General features: G+C 42.1%; 1 protein-coding gene across 3 annotated transcripts in view; it reads right to left on the bottom strand.

Annotated features, from left to right (window-relative positions):
* LAMA3 (laminin subunit alpha 3) overlaps window positions 1–25,834 on the bottom strand; it is a 241,599-nt gene that overhangs the window by 167,415 nt on the left and 48,350 nt on the right. For all 3 annotated transcript variants that reach the window (XM_082640137.1, XM_082640134.1, XM_082640135.1), the window contains exons 3-8: window positions 19,241–19,358; window positions 17,843–17,961; window positions 16,436–16,606; window positions 13,280–13,371; window positions 9,899–10,014; window positions 6,551–6,669 (exon numbers count right to left, since the gene is read on the bottom strand). In XM_082640137.1, the coding sequence (XP_082496263.1) occupies window positions 6,551–6,669; window positions 9,899–10,014; window positions 13,280–13,371; window positions 16,436–16,606; window positions 17,843–17,961; window positions 19,241–19,358 (735 nt within the window). The remainder of the gene's footprint in view (window positions 1–6,550; window positions 6,670–9,898; window positions 10,015–13,279; window positions 13,372–16,435; window positions 16,607–17,842; window positions 17,962–19,240; window positions 19,359–25,834) is intronic.

The raw sequence follows: 25,834 nt of genomic DNA, 5'->3' as shown, positions 1-25,834 counted from the left end.
GACGCATCTAGCCCTGCTCACTCCCCTCCAGCCATGAGGGCCCCTTGTTCCCTCTCAAGGCTCTTTGCCCTGCCGTCCCCTCCACCTGGAAAGCTGTCCCCCACACAGATGCCTGGTCCATTCTCTCGCTTCTTTCAGGTCTTTACTCAAATGCCATATCCCAGAGAATGGACCACCCTATTTAAAATGTCACATACCCCCAAACCAACACTTAAAATAGTAAACCCAAGAAACAAAAGCGAAATCAATACCACGTGAGAAAACAGCCATCTCTGACAACCACGTGCCCTGCAGGATAACGATCTGGCTCTTACATGCTGGTTGCTTGGCTACCTGAAAGTCCCCAGGACCAGCCTGCCTGTGATGTTCCCACTTCCTGTTACCTCCCCAGACTGATGGCAGAGATTTCATCATTCTCCCATTACCAGCACTGCACAGAAAAGGCAGGAAACACTCAGGTTAGCTGGTGCTATGGAATAAATGTTCGTGTTCCCCCCAAGTTCATTTGCGGAAGCCTAATCCCCAATGTATATGGAGATGGGGTCTGGGGAGGTAATCAGATCATGAGGATGGAGCCCTCATGATGGGATTAGTGCCCTTATAAGAAGAGACAGAGAGAGCTTCCTTCCTTTCTCTCTCTCTCTCCTCCATGTGAGAATACAAGACAATGGCCATCAGCCAGCCAGGAAGAGGGCTCTCACCAGACACTGGATGTGCTGGCACCTTGATCTTGAACTTCACAGCCTCCAGAACTATGAGAAATAACTGTTTATTGTGTAAGCTACCCAGTCTATGGTATATTTGTTATAACGGCCTGAAGTGACTAAGGCGGCGGGGTTTCTGATAGGCAGACCTTGCTGTACGGTATGCGTGTTCTACCAGCAAACTCAAATTTCATCTTGAAGCATCACCACGTAGCTCACCAAATCATCTGCCCTGCTGTAGCTGCACCTGTTCTCCTCCCTTCCTGTGCAAGACTCCCCATGTCCCTCTGTATATGGCATAAGATAGGGTTACATTTTCTTCCCAAATGAAGAGCCAATTATTCAACATCATTTATGTACTATCCATCTTTCTCTTCCATCAGAAATGCCAATTTTACCACAAACCAAATTTTAATATCTGCATGAATTTGTTTCTAAATTCTCTATTAGGCTCTATTGAATTATCTATCCCTGCATTGAGTCCACACTCAATTAATACAGATTCACGGTATATTCTGATATCTCGCAAGACAAATTTCTCCCGTCATTGTTCATCTTTTCTAAGCTACTTGTCTATTCTCATATATTCTTTTATTGATAAGAACTTTAGAATCAGTCTGACAGTCTTCATTAAAAATCTGATTGAGGGCTTCCCTGGTGGTGCAGTGGTTGAGAATCTGCCTGCCAGTGAGGGGGACACAGGTTCGAGCCCTGGTCTGGGAAGATCCCACATGCTGCGGAGCAACTGGGTCCATGAGCCACAACTACTGAGCCTGCACGTCTGGAGCCTGTGCTCTGCAACAAGAGAGGCCGCGGCCCACGCACTGCGATGAAGAGTGGCCCCCGCTTGCCGCAACTGGAGAAAACTCTCGCACAGAAACGAAGACCCAACACAGCCAAAAATAAATAAATAAATAAATAAAATCTGATTAAAATTGCACTGAATTTATAGATTGGTTTTGAAAAAATGGTATATTTACAATACTGAGTCTGGAAACATATTATGCCTTTCCATATAGGTCTTCTTTTATAAACTTCAATAATGTTTTATAGGTTTAAATGTAGCTCCACAGTTAATTTCTTCTATCTGTTGCCTCTTGGAGTACCTCCAAATTGTTCCAATAATCACAGCTGTGTTCTCCTGCATGTATCTGTTTCTGCTTTCTATCTTTCAGGAATCTTTTGAAACTGCTGGTCTGTTGATAACACTCTTTCTTATTTTTCATGCTATTGTGGATTCTGGAAGGAGAGAGTATTTTGCTTGTTTGGTATCTTTTCTGTCATTTTGTAGGATTTGTTGCAGAAGGGAACGTAGCCATATGTGCTCCGTCTGTTTCTTGATCCCATCTCTTAGCTTTGTGTGGTATGTGTATGTGTGTGTGAAAGAGAGAGAAAAACAAACAGTTTGGAAATAGTGAGACGAACACATTAGGGACACACAGTTCAAGACTTAGATTAGAAGTCGTGTCTCCATGGAAGAAGCTAAAGACTCTGTTTTAGTTAATGGAGATAAAGTATCTTCCAGCATCATCTAAAATAACATGGGTAATCTTCAACCTTAATTAAGAGCAACAATATTTTATCAGACAGAAAGGAATCAAGGAGTCAATCCAAAAATGTTGTGCTCTTGCCTTCTTTCATTGCTCTTTCCCCCAATATTTTATGACCAAAAAATTCAAATTTCACAATAAATACCTATACCCCCCTACTAGAGTGTACCATTAACATTTTACTACACTTGTTTTTTCACATAATTATCCATTTATTCATTCTTCTATCCATCCATTAATCCATCTTATTTATGCATTTCAAAATAAATTGCAGATATCAGTTACCGTCCCCTAAATACTTTAGCTATTTATATTAACTGTTATTATAATAACTCCAGTTAATTATATGCATAGCTAAAGTTATGCATATAATTAACTGGAGTTTAATGTTTGTTCATAGTTTTTTTCTTTTGGTATAAAATTTATACACGGGGCTTCCCTGGTGGCGCAGTGGTTGAGAGTCCGCCTGCCGATGCAGGGGACACAGGTTCGTGCCCCAGTCTGGGAGGATCCCACATGCTGAGGAGCGTACCACAAAAAAAATAAATAAATAAATAAAATAAAATAAAATAAAATTTATACACAAGGGCAAAACTCTTGTACATTCACTGAGTTATAACAAATGCATATATCTGTGAAAGTCAGATGTCTATCTAGATACAGAACAATATTACCACCCCTGAAAGTGTCCCCATGCCCTTTCCCAGTCAATCCCCACCACCAGCTCCGACAGTCAACCACAGTTCTGATTTTTTCCACTTTTTTTTTTTTTTTTTTTTTTGCGGTACGTGGGCCTCTCACTTTTATGGCCTCTCCCGTTGTGGAGCACAGGCTCTGGAAGCACAGGCTCAGCGGCCATGGCTCACGGGCCCAGCCGCTCCGCGGCATGTGGGATCTTCCCAGACCGGGGCACGAACCCGTGTCCCCTGCATTGGCAGGTAGACTCTCAACCACTGCGCCACCAGGGAAGCCCTCCACTATTGATTAGTTTTGCCTGTCCCAAAATTTCATCTAAATGGTCTTCATACTATCGGTATTCTTTTTGGGAAGGCTTTTTTTCACTTAACACGATGCTGTTAAGATTCTTGCACGTTGTTGCACCATCAATAGGTTGTTGCTTCCTACTGCCCATTGGTATTCCACTGTATAAATATGCCAGGGTGTGTTCCTCCATTCTACTACTGAAGGCCACCAGGGCTATTTCCAGTTTGGGGCTATTGTGCATAAAGCTGCTATAAACTTTTTGTAAACACACATTTCCATTTCTCATGGATAAACGCCTAAGCATGGAATTTGTGAGTCATGGTGTAGGTGTATGTTTAATTATATTTTTAAAACTGCCAGATATTTTCCCAAAGTGATTGTACCACTTTTCACTCACACCAACAATGCATGATAGGTACGGTTGCTCCACATCCTCACCAAAATTGGGGGTAAGTCATTGTAACTATAATTTACATTTCTCTGATGACTCATGATGTTAAGCCCTTTGTTGTATGCTCATTGGCCATTCATACATCCACTTTTGTGAAGTGGCTATTCACATCATTTGCAATTGTATTGGGTTATTTGTCTTTCCATTATTGAGCTGCGGGAGTTCTTTATATTGTGTATCCTGGATACCAACCATTTGTCAGATTTATGTTTTCTGAATATTTTCTCCCTATTCATGGCTTGCCTATTCATTTTCTTCAGTGTCTTTTGTGAGCAGAAGTTTTTAATTTTGATGAAGTCTAATTTGTCAATTTTTCATGGTTATTGCTTCCTATGAACTAAGAAAACTTTGTTCATCCTCGAATCACAAAGATATCTGCCTATATTTTTCTCAAAAGCTTTAATTTTACTTTAGGTCTGATCCATATGAATTTAGTTTTTGTGTATGATTTGAGGTCGGGGTCCGAGTTAATTTTTTTCCCATATAAATCCAGTTACTCCAGAACCATTTGTTGAAAGGACTTATCTCTTCTCTCCCACTCCCTGTCACTGTATTGCTTTGGTACTTTTATCAAAAATAAAATGTTCAGGGATTTTCCTGGTGGCGCAGTGGTTAAGAATCCACCTGCCAATGCAGGGGACACGGGTTCGAGCCCTGGTCCAGGAGGATACCACATGCCACGGAGCAACTAATCCTGTGCACCACAACTACTGAGCCTGCGCTCTAGAGCCCACGAGCCACAACTACTGAAGCCCGCGCACCTAGAGCCTGTGCTCCACAACAAGAGAAGCCAACGCAAAAAGAAGCCCGTGCACCACAACAAAGAGTAGCCCCTGCTCGCCGCAACTAGAGAAAGCCCGCGGGCAGCAACAAAGACCCAACGCAGCCAAAAATAAATAAAATAAAATAAATTAATAAAATAAAATGTCCACGTGTGAGTCTGTTTCTGTGCTCCCTGTTCTGCTACACAGATCTATTCTTCTAGTCTTATGTCAATAGCACCATGTTTTCATTACTGTAGCTTTATAGTTAATCTTGAAGTAAGATAATATAAGTTCTCCAATTTTATTCTGTTTCTTCAAGATGGTTTTGGATATTCTAGGTCATTTACATAACCATATAAATTTTAGAATCCATTTGTCAACTTCTTTTAAAAAAAAATAACCTGAATTAATTCTGTAGAGCAATTTGGGGAGAACTGGTATCTTAATAATACTGAATCTTCCAATCCACAAATATATTACATCTTTCTATTTATTTAGTCTTTCTAGATTTCTCTCAGAAAACTTTTTTTAGCTTTAATATAGAGGTCTTGCATGTCTTTTGCTAAATTTAGTCCTAAGCATTTTATGTTCTTTGTTACTATTTTTAATTGAATTTTAATTGCATTTTCCTATTGTTTGCTACTAGTATATATAGCTGGTTTTTCTATATTATCATTGTATCCTGCAATATTACTAAATTCAATTAGTTCTAGTAATTATTTTGTACATTCCTTAGGTTTTACATAAAGAATCATGTCATCTACAAATAGAAACAGTTCTACTTCTTCCTTTTCAATCTTAATACCTTTTGTTTCTTTTTCTTGTCTTATGCAGAGGTTAGGACCTCCACGGCACTGTTTCACAAAAGTGGTGAAAGCCAAGCATCCTTTCTTGTTCCCAATCTTTAGAAGGAAAGAGTTCAATATTTCATCACTTATATGATGTTAGTTGTAGGGTTTTCATAAATACCCTTCATCAGATTGCAGACAGTCCAGTGCTTCTGCAACTTTAATGTGCATGCAAATCACCTGAAGGTCTTGTAATGCATAGCTTTAAGAAGATCCTGGGATCTTTCACTTATCCGTGAAACCCTGTGATTTGTAACAAACCTATGACTTATATTTACTTGTATTTTAATTAACTATGGTGACAGATGATATAAAATGTGTGGAGTGGGAGACAGGTGGAGAATGGTGGGTCTCTCTAAGGGTGTGTAGCCCTGGTTCCACATAAACGGGCATCTCACATAAAGAGTGCCTCCTTACTGGCAACATTAATGAAACATCACTCTAAAAGCACACAAGACAGAATGACAATATAGACCAAACTCATGAACGTTTTACACAATTTTTTTTTTTTTTTTTTTTTGCGGTACGTGGGCCTCTCACTGTTGTGGCCTCTCCCATTGTGGAGCACAGGCTCTGGACGCGCAGGCTCAGCGGCCATGGCTCACGGGCCCAGCCGCTCCGCGGCATGTGGGATCTTCCCGGACCGGGGCACGAACCCGTGTCCCCTGCATCGGCAGGCGGACTCTCAACCACTGCGCCACCAGGGAAGCCCTCATTTTACACAATTTTTAATGAATATCTCAAGGCAGATATACATATACCCTCCTCTGCCATACACTCCTCTTACCTAAATTCCAGTGAACCCAATCGTCCTTATAGGAGGGATGAAAAATCCATTTTTCTTATTTAGTGTCAACAGCAGACATCATTAATTGATCATGATATACTTCCTCTAGATTCAGAATCCATTTGAAAATAGGATTTAGAGTCAGCACAGAAGTTGATACCTATTTGCCCTCCTATCTTAGAGCCTTTCTAATATAAGATGGATAGCAGTCAGGATGACAGCCAGGAATTCTCCCCTCCATTTAGGCAAAGACCCAAATGAAGAATCTAATCAATGGAGTTTGGACAAACATGCTTCAGTCCATTTTCCCTAAATTACATCCAGCTAACGAAGCTTTCTGTGTACAAAAGTGGAGAAACGGTGTCAGAAAACCCTTAGAATTGCATATCACTTTCTTGACATCTTTTTAGAGCAGGGCTTACTGAGTGTTCATTTCCTACTTTGACTTAAATCGTGCCTCACCTGACAGTCAATGCAGACCCCTCCACCTGCGTAGATGCCTTGGCTATTCAAGCTTGCCCGCTGCCTCTCAACTTCTGGATCATAGTAGCAGTCGATGGCGTGGCCATGGCAGTTGCATGCTGAAAAAAGAGCATTCTAAGTTAGTACTCCACCGTGACTATGAGAGCCTTCGTAAATTCCCCCAGAGAGTATTGTTGCTCACTGAGCTACAAGAATGTCTATTCTGGAACACCAGGGATACCCCCAGTGGAAAATTTGGGGGATTTTTACACAAAGACCCACCTATAATCATATGCAATTTATACCTTCTTTCATCTGATATTAAGTGAGAGAGGTTTCTCTTTTTTAAAAAATAAGATATATAATTACAAATTAAGTTAAACCAAAATGCCAATTAAGCTTTATGCACAAAGAGAATATTACTACTACTGCTGTTGTCAAGAATAACTGAGGGACTTCCCTGGTGGTCCAGTGGTAAAGAATCCGCCTTACAATGCAGGGGACGCAGGTTCAATCCCTGGTCAGAGAACTAAGATCCCACATGCCGCAGAGAAACTAAAGCCCGAGTGCCACAACTACTGAGCTCGTGCACCTCAACTGCATTGCCACAAACTACAGAGGCCATGCGCTCTGGAACCCACGCGCCACAACTAGAGAAGAGAAAAACCACACTCCACAGCTAGAGAGTAGCCCGCGCACCACAACAAAGAGCCTACGCACTGCAACGAAAAAAGATCCCGCATGCCTCAACAAAGATCCCACGTGCCACAACTAAGACTCAAGGCAGCCTATAAATAAATAAATAAATAAATAAATAAAAAATAAGAATAACTGAGTCCTTGGTACACTGTGAAAAGCATTTTACGTGCATTATCTCATTTAATCTGCACAATAACTTTCTAAGGGTGGTGCTATTATGCCTGTAGCCCAGATGGGGAGGCTGAGGCTTAGAGAGGTTAAGGGACGTGCACGTAGTCACAGACTTCACGAGTAAGAGAGGCAGAATCCTGACTTGTCTTTCTGTGACTCCAAAACCTATTCCCAGTCAACACTCTAAGCCTTTCATCCCAGCACTATCTATAATAGTGATCAATTGGAAATAATCCTAATATCTAATTATAGGGAAATGGCTAAGCAAACAACAGTATATTTGCTTGCCTGTCAGTTTTGTGAAGTCAAGAACTGCTCCTCTGTTGTCTGTAATAGAGCATCGTCCCCAGCACACAGTAAGTACTCAAACACTTTTTAAATACACTTGAATCCAGAGAACAATACTATTGAATATGTGCCATCAAAAAAGATGTCAAAGAGTTTTTAATGATATGGGAAAATATTTTAAAATATCAAGTGAAAAAGCTCAGGATATAAAATTGTATAAATAATATACCCTTGAGCATTTAAAGTATGCATGAAAAAAACACTAAAATACCTAACAAAATATTAATAGTGGTTCTCTTTGGGTAGTAAAAGTATTAATGATTTTACTTAAAAAAAATTTCCAAGTTATCTACAAGTACTGTATGATGCTTCTAAAATTAGGAAATATGATTTAAACCCCATTTAGGATTTTCATCTTTGCCAAGATGAAAAAAGGTCTAACAAGTAAAACACTCATTCTCTCTTAGGCAGAATATATATTCACTACTTTGCACCCAGATCCAATTTTCCAAGTCTTTCTAGGAATTTATGTGTTTTAACCAAGTTCTCGGATAAATCTATTAGGATTAGGTTTTCAAGTTACCCTGTTTTTAACAGACTGAGCCCTTTCTTATTTTCATTTCCTCAGTGGTGCCATGATTTTTTTTTTTAATTCTAAGCATTTACATTTACTATGTCAGTTATTTCTTAAGAAGTCTATTTATTTTGAATTGCAGTAACTCAAATGGAATTTAGAAAGCATCTAACATATATCGTAACAGGTCTGATTTCCATAGGCTGTTTATAATTTTTAACCATTTTGGCAAGTGTAAAAAGAAAAGTGTACTTATTCAGTCAAAGTATCCTAAACCAGCACCTGAAAGTATTGGAAGAAACAACCCCCGATTATTACTTTTCCCTCTTTGGGGCCCTGTTATCTAGGGGGAGGACTCAGGAATTCACTGCACAGGAACCTGTTAACTATGACTCTAAAGTGAGAATGGCCATCCGGGTAACGACCTGGACCTAGAGATCACCTGAGCGTTCACCTTGAGCAACACCTTCCAACAATGTTAGCATCTCTCAAAGCGTGCTCAGAATTCCCCACTGGAAATGCATTTTCAGTAATTTTGCTGGTCACAGAGATCATCAGTCTCATCTCTTAAAAAATTACAAGAACTATTTGGCCAGAAAGTATGAAGTACAGATTCTTTCTCACACATCTAGTTCAACAAACCTGGATCCAAACGCCTTTTGGTCACTTCAAAAAAACAAATCTGGGCTTCCCTGGTGGCGCAGTGGTTGAGAGTCCGCCTGCCGATGCAGGGGACACAGGTTCGTGCCCCGGTCCGAGAGGATCCCACATGCCGCGGAGCGGCTAGGCCCGTGAGCCATGGCCGCTGAGCCTGTGCGTCCGGAGCCTGCGCTCCACAAGGGGAGAGGCCACAACAGTGAGAGGCCCGCGTACCACAAAAAAAAAAAAAAAAATCCGTCTTCAAATGCTAAGAATATTCAGAAAAAATAGGCCACAGTCTCCAAAGCCAATAACTAAAAGTTCCAAAAATGTTTCCAGCAATTGGAATAAATATATGGCCTTCTAAGAAGATGGGTTTAAAAGAAAATCTTCAGTTGGATGTCGTGGGCTTGTTTGTTTAAATAACAGTCTTCTTACTTTATATTGTGCCCATAATTAAAAGCAGCCTCTCCTCTTTCTTCCTTCCTTCTCTGGTCCCCTCCATCCTGCATCCCCCTCAGTCCTATTCCCTCAATACTTCCAGCTCTCTGTTTAGACATCAATCTCACCACCTTCTCTGCATCTCGGTCCTCAGAATAATTAGGATTCCAATCCAGTATCACATCCTAAGAAATAAGGGTTTACCATTTAATAATGGCTGCAACACATTTTAGATTGCTAAAAAGGAAGGCCAATTGTCAAAGCCCAATCCTTGCATATAGTGAATGCTTAATATATATTAACGAGCGTTACTGTTGTTATTTTTGTTCTCATATTTGTATCTGAATTTAGAGTGGGGCACTGTTACCTCCAGTCTGTGAGTTATTTGCTGCATCAGACAGTTCTGAGCCCCTAAGACCGACATGATCTCGCCCTCTTCATGAGCATGGGGAAAACACTGCATCAGTCCTTAGAGATGGGGGGGATGGGGACCATGGGTGGGGCCTCGCTTCCTAGCACCCCTCCCCCACACTCACCTTCACACTCACTGCGCTGCTCCCGCGTGGCAGGCCGCCAGTGCCTCTGATTGTACCCTGCACAACAGCGATCACATGTCTCCCCACAGGTGTGGTGCTGGCATTCACACCGAAACCTGGGCATGTAGCAAAGCACACCTCAGTTACTGAAAAGTTGTTTGTTTGCTTGTTTAACTGAAGTATAAGATCCGTTGCTCCTGTGTGAAAAACTGAGTCAGCACGGTCACGCATGGTACCATTGAGTGATTATGAGAACAAAGCACTTTGCAGACGCTATTTCAAGTCCCCCGATCTCGCTTACTATCTCCATTTTACAGGTGGTGACACTAAGATCCGGAGATATTTAAACACTTGCCAAAGGTCAGGAGGTGATAAACCGAGGGCCAGATTTCTAACTTAAGTTTGTCTGACTCCAAAGTTCCAGCTGTTTCTTCTCTATTATGTTATATAATGATAAATCAACACAGAAGCAAGCAAGTGTTGAGTGTACTGAGGTGTGTTGAATATCAACATCTTCACAAAAATCTAGAGTAGTCCTGTAAGAGGGGTCAGGTTTTTTACTTTCAACCCGGGGCCTAGTGCAGAGATTCACCAAATCCAAGAGACAGTTACTAACAAGATCTCAGAGGACCCTGCTCCAAGAGTCCATGCCAGCTCCAATAAACAGCTCCATCACAGGAACCAGAGCTCAGATTACTCAACAAGGCAATGGGGTAAAGACAAAACTCGACATTCAAAGAACTATACACCTGCCTTAGAACATTTCTGAGCTAAAATGAAATCGTTGTAGCCATGGTGTTAGATGAGAACTCCAAGCCCTGAGCTTCCATTCGTCTGTGCTTGAAAGAGGATTCAAAACAGAGTCTAAGAAGACTCTTGGCTGTGCCCATGGGGATCCCCTCAGCTCTTCTGAGGGGAGGTGGGATGGTTATGCTCCTACGGGAAGGTGTCATCCCTCTCCCAACTCAGCTCCCCGTTAAAGCAAATGGACATAGATTTAACTGGCAGCACAGAACAGCTGGAGTCCAAATGGGCTTTTGTCAGAGATGCAATTTCAGCTCATTGCCAATGATGTTTTTATTTGCAAGCTGAACTGAAAGAATATTTAGGGAAAATTGCTTGAAGAACATATAGCCCTACTACTCTTTTTTTTTTTTTTTTTTTGGAGGAGGGGTTTATTGTGGAGTCCAGCTACTCTTATAGGGAGATTCACATTGAGCACTGAAAAAGAAAACAGAGCTGGGAACTTGTCTGAATCATATTGTCACTCCCAAATAATTGCTTTTTCTGACTCTCAGCCCAGGTTGATGGTTGATGTAGAAAATTTGTCCTTGCATCAGTTGTAAGGATGTTATTGAAGATGTTGACTGGAGAATCCTCTTCACGATGGCCACTCCATCCACCTCCAGGTAGATCTCATCTGGCCCTAGCATCAACACTCATCTTCTACACAACTGATTACTTTTTAGATTATGATCATAGTGAAATATGAAACTGAGCAGGTCTCCCTTTTTGAGTTGACTGCCAGGAAGCTCAGAATTAAATCTGTGATCCATCCATGTTTCCATACATCAAAGTCAGCATGGTACCCATGCTTGATTAAATCCTCCTCTGCCTCATCAATAGGTTCTGCTTGATTTCTGATTGTCCAGCCATGGCTCCCTCCATTGTCACTGAATCCCCTTCAATATAAGATTCTTTCCTATTCATGGAGGCCTCCATGAGTCATTTATGCAGGTCACAACAGGCAGGGGGAGGCAAGGCAGTTGTGCTGATATAGACCAGCGGCAAACGGAGCCTTTCACTGAGGGATGGGGAGACAGCCTCTCCACTCACACACACTGGGAGCAGTAAACTGCTCAGTGCAGAACCCCCCAGGTCTGCCAAGGGCACAGGGCTCGGCAGCTCTTCCAAGTGGGAAGCTCAACCCCTCTCCGATGGCTTCTCCTCCTCTCCCAGGTGGCACCACTTTATCTCAGGCTCAGGGACCAAGAGTGACCTCTTTTCTCCCCTCTCGTTCCAATTCAGGTCTTCCCTGACCCGGCTTCTAGTGCCTTAGGGCCTACCCTTCAGGAGTCTACATGGCAGTGATGGTTTAATCATTAATAAGCTCCTTGCTGATTAAGGACTAGTCAGTTGATGGATTCACACTGCTATCTCAGAGAGCACCACCGGATCCCTGAAGGAGGGCTGACAGCCTTAGGGATGGTTTCTAGACAGGGAGAAGGGTGCCACAAACTTACCACGTAAGTTGGTAGCTGGCACCTCTGCCTGACCATGAAGCTAGGCCTTATGATGTACAAACCTGAATCTGACTAACAGTAAAATGTAGCCCTGGTAAATGCTGCTCATGTGTAATTGGAGACTTTAAATAAAACATTGAGAGACAATCATTACTATATCCAGCGTCTGGTAATTTCCAGCCCTTCAAAGTATCCTTCCTAAGGTGATAACACGAGTGTATACAATTGCATAACACAATATTTGAGATCCATGCATCTTACTGTATGTGAAATATACCTCAATTAAAAGCAAAACAGTGTTACACCCATGTTCATAGCAGAATTATTCACAATAGCTAAAAGATGGCAGTAACCTAAGTGTCCATCAACAGATGAACAGGTAAGCAAAACATGGTGTATATATAATAAAATATTATTCAGCCTTAAAAAGGAAGGAAATTCTGACACGTGCTATAGTGAGGACAGTATGCGAAGTGAAATAAACCAGTCACAAAAAGACAAATATTGTGTGATTCCATTTCTACAAGGCACTGAGAGTAGTCAAATTCATTGAGTAGAATGGTGTTGCCAGGGGTTGCTGGGAGGAGGGAATGCAGAGCTGCTGTTTAATGTGTACAGAGTTTCAGTTCTGCACACTGAAAAGAGTTCTTGGCTGCACAACAATGTGAGCGAACTGAACACTAGTGAACTTAATCACCCCCACTTAAGAAAGGTTAAGACAGTAAACTTTATATTATGTACACTTCCACCACAATTTTAAAGATGAAAAAGGATTTGAAAACATATACCCCTGATCTCACTAGACCAGGGATGACAAACAAATATTATTTTTCTTGCCAGCTCTACTCAATTATTTGTGGCTGCCTGGGGCAGGGGTGGGGGAAGGGAGTTTGGGTGGCTTTGTACCTGATCATGCAGAGAGTGCTGTGATTGATTAACTATGTCTGCTATGGGCTGGTTGCAGATGAGAGGGAAGTGTAGGGGTGGAGGAGGGGAGACATACACATCACCTACTTGTTGACATTGCAACATTCTTGTTGCGGCCAGGAACTTAGGAAGTATTTAATAGGATGTAAACATCTACTGAAACAATTAGATTTATTCATAGAAAGCTGAAAAATGTGTACAATGTACTCACAGTTTTTCAGGATTGTTTGCACTGCACACTTCAGCATGGCCATTGCAAACACACCGCCCACCAATGCTGATATCCTTTATGCTATAATAATACTATAGAACAGAAAACAGAATGTGTCAGTTTTACTAAACTCCAATGTAAACTTTCCTTTACTAACCTTTAACATACATCTGTATTGACCCTGCTTCCTTCCATCCTGTACTCCTGAGCCTCCCTCAACACAAAAGGAGCCACGTTTGGGTGTAACTTTTCTTACAAAGCAAATACATTCCCCAATCAAATTTAATAGCACACTGCTGAATTTGTCCATTTTTAAAAATCAAATGCTTTAAATGCACGGAGGGAAATTACCTCGGAAAAGAATCATACGCTATAGCCTTTGGGAAAGGGATTAAGTGCTTCCTCGTTTCTCTTTTTTTTAAATGTAAATCTGAGTTCCATAAATTGGACATATCTATTTACCAAAAAACATAATTTTTATAACAAAAATTTTGTAACTACTGTGTTTATGCTTCAGGAAAGGAGAGAATATTCACCAAGATGGATCAGATACAGCGCTGAGACTGGCAGGACCCGCTAGCAGTTGCGGAAGCCTTACTAGGTCAGGGTTAATAAAGCCAAAGGCAGAGGTTCAAGCTCCAGAAGGCCAGACAGTTTCAGACCCAGCTGAGGCTTGGTCCCTACACCAGGCCAACGATATGCATAGCCCATCTCGTGGACAAGGCATGTCTCCAGCGTAGTGGAGGCCTCTCCACTTGTGACCATAGGTGGCACCATCCGCCAGCTCCCTTACTCCTCAGACTTGGCAGGAGGCACAGGACTCAGTAAGGAATTCAGAGGGTGTGAAATCATCTTTCTCACTGAGGTCATGCCACCAGTAAGAATATCTGTCAGTGAGGAAGTCTGTGAATTCACAGGGACAAGAGGGGTTTTGTACCTTTTTGTTGTTGCTGAGATTAGTCATCCTAAACTTCCCCACAGTCACTCAGGGTTGGGGTTCTGTTCTGATCTCCTCCCTAAAAGCTGTTAAGTGTCTTAGCTTCCCGGCAACGTCTTACTTAGTCTAAAGGCATCAATAATCCCTCTTGGGCCTCCCTGGTGGCGCAGTGGTTGAGAGTCCGCCTGCCGATGCAGGGGATACGGGTTCGTGCCCTGGTCTGGGAGGATCCCATATGCCGCGGAGCGGCTGGGCCCGTGAGCCATGGCCGCTGGGCCTGCGCATCCGGAGCCTGTGCTCCGCAACGGGGGAGGCCACAACAGTGAGAGGCCCGCATACCGCAAAAAAAAAAAAAAAAAAAAAAATCCCTCTTGTTCATATGGATACAATTCAGTATTGGAGGGCTTCTGTGACAAGTTCACACTCAGAAGCTTTCATGCTGATCACCACAGAAATTTCTCTCTACACATGGGTTAGGGCAGCAGCGGCAAGAGAGAAGCCCTCCATCAGCCTTCACCCCAGCACACATGATACGTGTGATAGGACACCTGGTATTCTGGCTCGTCCACTTAAAGAAGCAACCTAGACCGCTGGGGAGGGAGTGTCAAGATTATATATGTGGGGCTTCCCTGGTGGCGCAGTGGTTAAGAATCCGCCTGCCAATGCAGGGGACACGGGTCCGAGCCCTGGTCTGGGAAGATCCCACATGCCATGGAGCAACTAGGCCCGTGAGCCACAACTACTGAGCCTGCGCGTCTGGAGCCTGCGCTCCGCAACAAGAGAGGCCGCGATAGTGAGAGGCCCGCGCACCGTGATGAAGAGTGGCCCCCGCTCGCCGCAACTGGAGAAAGCCCTCACACAGAAACGAGGACCCAACGCAGCCAAAAATAAATAAATAAATAAATTGATTAATTAATTTAAAAAAAAAGATTATATATGTGATGCACTTCACAAAAAATTACTTCATAGAGAAGACTACGTTCACCTAAGTGAAAAGAAATCTACATACATACGAGTACCAATTTTGCAACCCTAAAAAGACAAAAAAAAAAGTGGTGAGGTACATTTGTGGCGAGGCTCCAAAACAACTGGAGGAATGGAAACGCAGTCTGGCTACAGTTCATCAGAAAGCCCGGCTCACCCTTGTAAATTGCGTTCTTGGATCCAGTTGTAGTTCCTACATACAACGGCTCAGAGGGAGCTAAGGGGGCTTAAAAAGTCAGAAAACAGGCCACCTACACTCCAGATGACTGGCCTTTTTGGAAAATGCTCAAAACTGTAGCAAAACTTAACTTTTCTCTCTCCCTTCCTTTCCCAGCTCCCTGACTTACTTCCCTAAGAAGCCAAACTCTGTAAGGTAAGCTGGCATCTTCCATTCACCCTCCCAGGTCCACTCTCCACCCCTCTCCACCCTGCCCTTTGCCCTGGGGCTAAATTTTATGGGATGACAAGGGCCTCTTGCTCTCTGGCCTCCTGTTAGGTTTGACCATTGGGAGGAACTGGGAGGGAATGGGAGGGTGGGAGAAGAGTGAGCTCAGGGTATTTATTCTGCTGGTTCCCTCTGTGCCCAGGTGACAGGATACCATCCTGGCACTGAGAGTAAACGATGTTCATCTAACCCTAGTGGAGGGTACTTCTGCTCACCGACGCCCACACCCCTCTGCTTTGGCTCGATTACATTACCCAGGCTCCTGCATCTCCACGGGGCTCTATGACCAGTTCCTGCCAATGGAAGTGAGCTCTGCGGTTAGGAGATGGTTCCTTCCTATGCTCTTTCTCTCTTCCCTCATCTGCTGACCAGGCGCAGGAGGTGCAGAGGAGGACCGAGGTCCTACAGGATGGCTGTGCCTCTACAGAGAAACAGCCTGGTTCCCTGAATAACTGTGTGGAGATGATCCCACCTGCTGAACCACATTAGACTGTGACATGAGCAAAAAATTAACCTTTATTGGGTTCGCCTCTGAGACTTGGGGATTATTTGTCATAATAGCAGACTAATACCAGGGTGGCTGTCCTCTTTTGCCTTTCATCTTCTCTGAATATGATTTGTCTTTAACCACCAAACTTCTAAGCTATACCTAGTATTTCAGACAAGAACAACTCTTACGCCTATGACATTACTGGCTATAAAGTTTACTTGAAGGAGTTTGAGGCAATGAATTTGATAAACAAACAAGGTACCAAAAGCTGCTGTCTTGGCACTTAAAAGCACTACTCACCCGCCGAGTGACGGTTGGATCTCTCTGTGCTTTGGAGATGAGGTGTCCAAGAAGAGTGTTGGTTCGGAGGAAACGCAGGCGGATGTTTGTTGCCTTGGTGAACTCCCTCAGGGTGTGAGAGAAAGTAAAATTTTTTGCACCTGGACGACCATTTATCAAGGACACCACAACCTAAAAGAAGCACACACACATAGAGGGGGAAAAAAGTCCTTTTATCAAAACTTAGCTGCAAGTAACTAAAAATAACTCACATGCCCCCAAACACTTACTTGGTTTCTTTGAGTCATTAGATGTTTCAAAACCTGGGCTCTCAGGTTTTGTAAATCATTTCATTTACAAACCCTTTGTTCTATCACTGTCATTGTGCAGCTATAAACACTATGAAATGTTCAAAGTATAACATTAAAATCTACAAATATAAAGAAACAATTTTTGTCAAGCTGCATCAAAGAAACAAAGCTAAAGTAATCTAAAATCCCGAAAGAGGGTGAAAAAAGGAAGCCTTTGGATATAAAGTTGACAGTGAAGAGGACAAAAAAAAATCTATATAAAACCCACGTTTAGGGTTTTTTTTTTGTTTTTTCTTGCCCACACCGCACAGCATGCGAGATCTTAGTTCCCTGACCAGGGATCAAACCCACACCCCCTGCAGTGGAATCGCAAAGTCTTAACCACTGGACCATCAGGGAAGTCCCCCAGGTTTTGTTTTAAAGCTTGAGGCGATGAAGTCCAAGTCCCAACCAGTTACTGAGACATGGAACGCTGACCGATCACTGGAAGATACTAGATACAGCTGCTCAAGAAAGATCCCTCTACCTAAGGAGAACGAGACTGACACCCTTTAAAGAAGTTCATTTGAAACTCACTCCGTGGGATGCTTCTCTGATTTTCCCCACTCTCTTTTCTCATCTTCCCTAACAACAGCCTGGCTGACTTCACAAGGACCACATGCAACCCCAATGAGACAGCAATTGTTTTCTCCCCTACAGATGATGCCCATCCTGCCAAAAAGGATCAGGGATTTGTTCTGCCACCAACCCCTCCTCTCCCCACTCTTACGGGAGGTAATGTGCTTGTGAAGCAGTGGGAGGGGTCTTCACCACAATCACCAGTGACCCACTTTCTAAATAGTCCACCAGAAAAAAGAGTTCAAGACCTGTGGGCCGTGAATCCAGAATCCTGAATTCCCAAGGAAAATTAGACCTCAAATAGAATTTGCAATGTTAATTATACCTCAATTAAAAAAAAAAAGATTTCCAACCCAACTCAGTCTGGGAGTCTTCGATGTGATTCCTCTCCATCTAGGTTAGATTTCCTTGAAAGTGCAAGGTTCACAATTATGAAAAATGTGGCATCTTCATGTACATTTCTGAGTCTTATCTCTCAAGGCCTCCCAAATCTACTTACCTCACCATTCTCCAATGGCACGATCCGGGAATAATAAGTAGTGCAAAGTACATCATCGTCTCGCGTGATCGCCCTATTTGCTTCCTGTCCAAACTGTTCCAAACAGTCTACTTTAGAATCTAGGAAGGAAACATGTTAATATTGTATAATAAAATATTATCATCTTGCTGTAAATCTCTTAAGAAATCTTATGTTTACTTAAGAATATACATGAAAAGGGGAAGAACAGAGAAGCATTTAAGATTTTTAGACAGAAGCTTAGAATGAAATTCTTAATTCACGAAAGAAAATACCAAGCCATTTCAGGCCACGTGACTTTCAACAGAAATGTTTGGAGATATGGCTCTAAATCCTCACTCCTCATTAGGCAAGTTTACCCTCTAAGGAGCATTCCTGGAAAACCCAGTGCCTTTGTAAGCCAAATTCCTGTCCACCTCAATTTGTCACAGGGTTCAGAGACCCAGACATTCTTCATTAGTGAAAAAGACAAGGTCAAGGTAAGTAATGGGAAAGGCAGGATCCGTAAAGATGGAGCTTAGTTCCTAATTCTACATAAAAGGAAATGGACTGGGACTTCCCTGGTGGCGCAGTGGTTAAGACTCCATGATCCCAATGCAGGGGGCCCGGGTTTGCTCCTGGTCAGGGAACTAGATCCCACATGAATTGCCACAACTAAGAGCCCGCATGCCTCAACTAAGGAGCCCGCCTGCTGCAACTAAGACCTGGCACAACCAAATAAATAAATAAATAAATAAAATATTTTTAAAAATAGGGACTTCCCTGGTGGCACAGTGGTTAAGAATCCGCCTGCCAATGCAGGGGACACAGGTTGGATCCCTGGTCCAGGAAGATCCCACGTGCCGCGGAGCAACTAAGCCCATACGCCACAACTACTGAGCTCTCGTGCCACAACTACTGAAGCCCGTGCGCTTAGAGCCCGTGCTCCACAATAGAAGCCACCACAATGAGAAGCCCACATACTGCAACAAACAGTAGCCCCCGCTCACAGCAACTAGAGAAAGCCCACATGCAGCAACGAAGACCCAACACAGCTAAAAACAAATAAATACAATAAATAAAATTTTTAAAATATATATATATATATTAAAAAAGGAAATGGACTGAAGCTATGGCCCAGTTATAGGTACACTGCTTCCCCCTAAATAGTAGCAAGAACCATTATCATAAGAGGTGTTTCAACCCCAGTTATACATGTGTATCCTTGGAATTCATGCAAATGCGCTTGAGAAACAGGGATGTTCCAAGGGTAACCTAGAAAGTTAAAATTGACCAGCCCCTGACTAGCCACACTGAGAGACTAATTTTCTACTTAAACCCAGTCTTGATCTGCTGCCAATAATTCAAACCCCTCATAACATGGTAGGCTAGATTACTTACGAGCAAAATATTGCCAAGGTGAGTAGGTGCTTCCGAAGTCGACAGATCTTTCCAAGACCCAAAGATCAGGGCGAGGAGAATTTGCAAATTTAATTAAAATATAGGCCACCTGGAAAAGCTGATAAAGCAAAGGACATACAGTTACTCAAGTCACCGCATCTGTCCACACCCTCCATCACCTCTATATGATGCTGGTTCCCAAGGCAACACATCTAGCCACACCTCTCCCAAGATCCAGATCCCATTTCTAACTGCCTACTGGACATCTCTAATTGGATGCAGCCTCTCAAGCTTATCATGTTCAAAACCAAAATAATCATTTTTTCTCTTTCCACCGAATCTATACATTAATCTTTGTCACATCTTAATCATTATACCCTTGAATTTCAACCAGCCTACACAGCACCTTCAAGTCTGTACATTCAGAAAAGTCTGACGTCAAACAACAATCATCGTGGGCTAAGCTCTTCCAGGAGCAAGAGCCGATAGTACAGCCCTGAGCGTCTCCCGCGAGTGACACAGCCCTGGTTCCAGATCTTGGAGAGCTCACGGCTGCAGAACTGAGACCTGAGCGGCTGCTTGGTAGCGTGCAGCACCTCCTTCTCCTGTGCCATCTCCACTCACCCCCTCTTTTCCTGATTTCTCTCCCTCTTACTGATTTTCTTCTTCATCCTCATCACTCTTTGCCCATGGCCAGGACAATGCAAACATATGGGAGAGATGAAGTGCGGCTTTGGTCCAGTTTCTTCATCCTCCCACTCTTGAATCCCAGTATGCCTCCATGATGGACCCCAGGAGTCCCTGCAGCCCACTCCCACCCACTTCCCTCAAAACTTATATCTGGCTTGACTTGTGAACCCTGAGAGTCTATATGCTTAGCAAAGTGCCTAGTATGAGTTCATTGTTCATCAACATGGGTGTTAAACAAATCTGCTAACATGTTAAGAAGTGGGGATTATCCCCACCCCCCACTCCCTAACCCCAAGGAAGAGATTTCATAGTGACTTTCACAAGAAGACTCTGCCACCTTATTAACTAGCCCAGTAGAGCCATTTGAACAATGAGCTCATCTAGAGAGAGAGGCAGTACTCAGACCCTGTGGGATCCTTCTATTTCTTAGGGGACAAAAAATAAGGGATTTTCATCTGTATATTTTTCACATACAATAGTATGGTAAGAGTCATATATATATATATATATATGTATATACTTTTTTTTTTTTTTTTTTTTTTTTTGCGGTATGCGGGCCTCTCACTGTTATGGCCTCTCCCGTTGTGGAGCACAGGCTCCGGACGTGCAGGCTCAGCGGCCATGGCTCACGGGCCCAGCTGCTCCGCGGCACGTGGGATCCTCCCAGACCGGGGTACGAACCCGCGTCCCCTGCATCGGCAGGCGGACTCTCAACCACTGCGCCACCAGGGAAGCCCCCGTAAATATTTTTTAAAGTCTCAGAGCTACTAGTTGATTGTGAATGTTCCCAACTCGACACTAGAAGCCAAAATCTCTAGGGCAATGGTTCTCAAATTTTAGTCTCAAGATACCTTTACAGTTTTAAAAATTATGGAGGACTTTCAAAAGCTTTTCTTTACATGGGCTATGTCTATTAATTAAGAAATACCATATTAAAAATTAAGGCTGAGAAATTTTTTAAATACATATTACTAATTCATTTAAAATAATAAACCATTACATGTTAACATAAATACCATATTTTATGAAAAAATTCTATATTTTCCAAAACATAAAAATTATAGTGAGAAGAGTGGCTTTGATTTACATTTTTAAAATCTCATTCAATGTCTGCCTTCATAGAAAACAGCTGGATTCTCATAGCCACTTCTTCAGTTTGTTGTAATACGTTGTTTTGTTTGAAGTATTTGAAGAAAATCTGGCCTCCCATAGATCTATAATAGGATAAAGGACCTAAGAGCTTGTGGACCTCCGGAAAGGTCTTGGGAACCCCATGGGTTCTCAACCGCACTTCGAGAACCACTGATCTTGGTCACAGAGATTATCCTTTGCTCTAAGAAGCCCCTTTGCTTACTTCACTGTGGAAGGAAGAATTGTCACACCAATTACTGAAAACCCTAAGTTCAGCCAGTTTTGTCTCAAACACTGGCTCTTTGATCTTGAAAAATCTGCTTCCCTGGGTTCAGATTAATGCTCTCAGATTGTCTACCGATCCTTGGAAAAAAATGATCCAACCTCATGTAAAGTAGCAGGATACAAAATTAATGTACAGAAATCTCTTGCATTCCTATACACTAATGACAAAAAATTTGAAAGAGAAATTAAGGAAACACTCCCATTTATCACTGCAACAAAGAGAATAAAATACCTAGGAATAAACTTAACCTAAGTAGACAAAAGACCTGTATGCAGAAAACTATAAGGCACTGATGAAAGAAATTAAAGATGATACAAACAGATGGAGAGATATACCATGTTCTTGGATTGGAAGAATCAACATTGTAAAAATGACTGTACTACCCAAGACTATCTACAGAGTCAATGCATCCCTATCAAACTACCAATGGCATTTTTCACAGAACTAGAACAAAAAATTTCACAATTTGTATGAAAACACAAAAGACCCCGAATAGCCAAAGCAATCTTGAGAAAGAAAAATGGAACTGGAGGAATCAGGCTCCCTGACTTCAGATTATACTACAAAGCTACAGTAATCAAGACAGTATGGTAGTGGCACAAAAAAAGAAATATAGATCAATGGAACAGGATAGAAAGGCCAGAGATAAACCCACGTACATATGGTCACCTTATCTTTGATAAAGGAGGCAAGAATATACAATGGAGAAAAGACAGCCTCTTCAGTAAGTGGTACTGAGAAAACTGGACAGCTACATGTAAAAGAATGAAATTAGAACACATCCTAACACCATACACAAAAATAAACTCAGAATGGATTAAAGATCTAAATGTAAGACCAGACACTATAAAACTCTTAGAGGAAAACATAGGCAGAACACTCTATGACATAAATCACAGCAAGATCCTTTTTGACCCACCTCCTAGAGGAATGGAAATAAAACCAAAAATAAACAAATGGGACCTAATGAAACTTAAAAGCTTTTGCACAGCAAAGGAAACCATAAACAAGACCAAAAGACAACCCTCAGAATGGGAGAAAATATTTGCAAATGAAGCAACTGACAAAGGATTAATCTCCAAAATATACAAGCAAGTCATGCAGCTCAATATCAGAAAACCAAACAACCGAATCCAAAAATGGGCAGAAGACCTAAATAGACATTTCTCCAAAGAAGATATACAGATTGCCAACAAACACATGAAAGGATGCTCAACATCACTAATCATTAGAGAAATGCAAATCAAAACCACAGTGAGGTATCACCTCACATCAGTCAGAATGGCCATCATCAAAAAAATCTACAAACAATAAATACTGGAGAGGGTGTGGAGAAAAGGGAACCCTCTTGCACTGTTGGTGGGAATGTAAATTGATACAGCCACTATGGAGAACAGTACGGAGGTTCCTTAAAAAACTAAGAATAGAACTACCATATGACCCAGCAATCACACTACTGGGCATATACCCTGAGAAAACCATAATTCAAAAAGAGTCATGTACCACAGTGTTCATTGCAGCTCTATTTACAATAGCCAGGACATGGAAGCAACCTAAGTGTCCATCGACAGATGAATGGAGAAAGAAGATGTGGCACATATATACAATGGAATATTACTCAGCCATAAAAGGAAACGAAATTGAGTTATTTGTAGTGAGGTGGATGGACGTAGAGTCTGTCATACAGAGTGAAGTAATACAGAGTGAAGTCAGAAAGAGGAAAACAAATACCATATGCTAACACATATATATGGAATCTAAAAAAAAAAAAAAGGTTCTGATGAACCTAGGGGCAGGACAGGAATAAAGACACAGACATAGAGAATGGACTTGAGGACACAGGGAGGGGGAAGGGTAAGCTGGGACGAAGGGACGAAGTGAGAGAGTAGCATTGACATATATACACTACTAAACGTAAAACATATAGCTAGTGGGAAGCAGCTGCATAGCACAGGGAGATCAGCTCAGTGCTTTGTGACCACCTAGAGGGGTGGGATAGAGAGGGTGGGAGGGAGATGTGAGAGGGAGGGGAGATGGGGATATATGTATACGTATAGCTGATTCACTTTGTTACACAGCAGAAACTAACACAACATTTAAAGCAATTATACTCCAATAAAGAAGCTAAAAAAAAAAAAAGCTAGTTAGGAATTGTAAGGTACTCTGAAAACCATAAAGCAATACCTAAAGGAAGGAGAAATAATTTCCAGAATACATGTACCATTATTACATAGTGAAGGAATTCATAGGAAATCCAAGAACTCCCAGTTTAGAAAGTCAGAACAAATATATTTCCTTAAAGACTGCACATCTCTCTTAGACCACATCAAAATAAGACTGCTTTTAGATATGTAAGAGAGAATACAAATGCAACATTTTTGGATACAGGAATCATTTAAAACATTCTTAATCTCTTCCATCAAAATCCTATAATCATAGCATGTCCCCTAAAAACCCTATTTATTTAATAGTGTGTGACCTAATGGTTACTATGTTTAGGTACTATGTCAAGCACCTCAGAAACATTCTCACAATGAAAGTGGGATTTTATTAACCCCACTTTACAGACGAGGAATGTGTGACTTCGAGAGGTGAAATAATGTGTCCACATCTTGCAGGTGTAAAAGTCCACCACCTTTGTATATTCTACTCACTGATCATTAGCATATACCACTGAACCTGATAGATACTTAACATTTAACCTGTTTCATCCTGGGGAAAATAACTGTCAACGAAGTTCCAAACATCATTATTTCCAAATATGCTAAAAGTCCATTACAGGGAGCCTGGAGGTAGGGAGCTATGTGATAATACACCTCGATGGTTATTTGAGTGTGTTGATTTCTAAAGCTGCACTTTCTGCTAGTACAAATCCCCATAAATGAAATAGCCTTGGTAGCTCAGAGGGAACCTCTCTGTTTTGTTTCATCCTGTCTGAGATAACATGTGATCCCTTTAAGGCAGCACATCAGTTAAAAATCCCACATCTAGCAGCAAGGGGAGGCATGCCACAATGTGTCCCCTCTGCATGTTACATAAACCTGCCACCTGGACCTAATTTAACAAGCTCTGGGGTTCCACCAACTCATCTTCCAGCACCTACCAGACAGGACTTTCCACTCCAAAATGCTTCCCTCCCACTTTCATCTTAGGAACTTGATTCTGAGATTCCTCAGCACAGGATTATGTGCCCTGACACTGGGAGGCTGCCTTTCATTCTTGCTGAGCCCATCTGCACTGACAGACTCTGTTTCTCTCTCCCTACCACTGTGGTGCAACTTGCCAAGCACTCCAGCTCTGCAGCCAATCTCCCCTCGATGTGTAGATTCAAAATGGTGCTGAGAGGCGGCCTCCGGAGTGGGTTCACAGGGGGGTCACGCATGTTAAACCAACAGGTATGGATTTATTCTCTTCTACTTGATAATTTTAAATGCTGTGCCTTCTAAAAGGCTCCTTCTGTTAAAGCCCTGTTATCGGTTACTTATGTTTGCTCTTTGATCACTCAACATTCTTCAAAGCACACCTGAGTGACACTTGAGATGCATGGATGTAAATGAGGGCCCTTTAGAAAACAAGAAAGCACCAGGCGATGGAGTCACTAGAAGCAGAAAAGCAAAGGCCAAGTTGTGCATTTTCGGAGAAATAACGTTTGGGAGTTAAGGTAAGGAGGGAAGAGTGACCGAGAAGGATTGAGTTGTCATCCTCTCTCCACATGCTTCTGAAACAAGCTAAAGATGGCTTGACCTTTGCTGATGAGCATTAGATGGAGGTACAAAGTAGTCTTTTAAATAATGTTTTAATGAAGCAGATAATAGTCATAAAAGGTGCAGCAAGAGGCACTTTGACTTCAAAAGCCTTCAGGGGGAGCAGGTGAGACAAGCCAGCCCTTTCTGATCCTCATGCTCTTCATGCTGAAGCCTCTGAGATTCCAGCTCCTACAGCCCAGCATCTATTTCATTCCATGGCCTTCCCAGATGCAGGTAGTAGCTGTTCAATAAATACCATGAGTGAATGGATGAATATTAAAGTTGTGCAGTCACCACCGAGTTTGGGAAGTGGGCACCAGTTAGCACCGTTGGGTGCCATGCTCGGCAGTGGACTGCTAATGGCATAGGAGAATCAACTCCTGGTGGCAAATCTTTGCTCTGCTACCCACCAGCCATGTGACTCTAAGTCTATCACTGAAGCATTTTGCGACTTTATTTCCTTGCCCATAAAATAATAACATAAAACAATCAAAAAAGATATTTAAGTACACAGGTGAGGGACAGTAATATCCACTTCATACAAATCTTACATCCTCCATCTGAAAGAGCACTTACTATGCTCTGTGGCATATATGTGTTTTCATATGTCATTTCCACTAGACTGACATCTTTGTGTCTCAATCACTCCTGTTTCCTCAGAGTAGATGCTTAATAAATGTCATTGAATTGCAATTAAATTTAATAAATGGGACATGTGAAACTGAAAAATATTATGCACAT

This window comes from Mesoplodon mirus (genome assembly GCF_964341445.2).
Source record: "Mesoplodon mirus genome assembly, chromosome: 13".
NCBI classification, from domain to species: Eukaryota; Metazoa; Chordata; class Mammalia; order Artiodactyla; family Ziphiidae; genus Mesoplodon; species Mesoplodon mirus.
The sequence above is the reverse complement of the archived record's forward strand: the minus strand, read 5'-3'. Positions and strand labels throughout refer to the sequence as shown.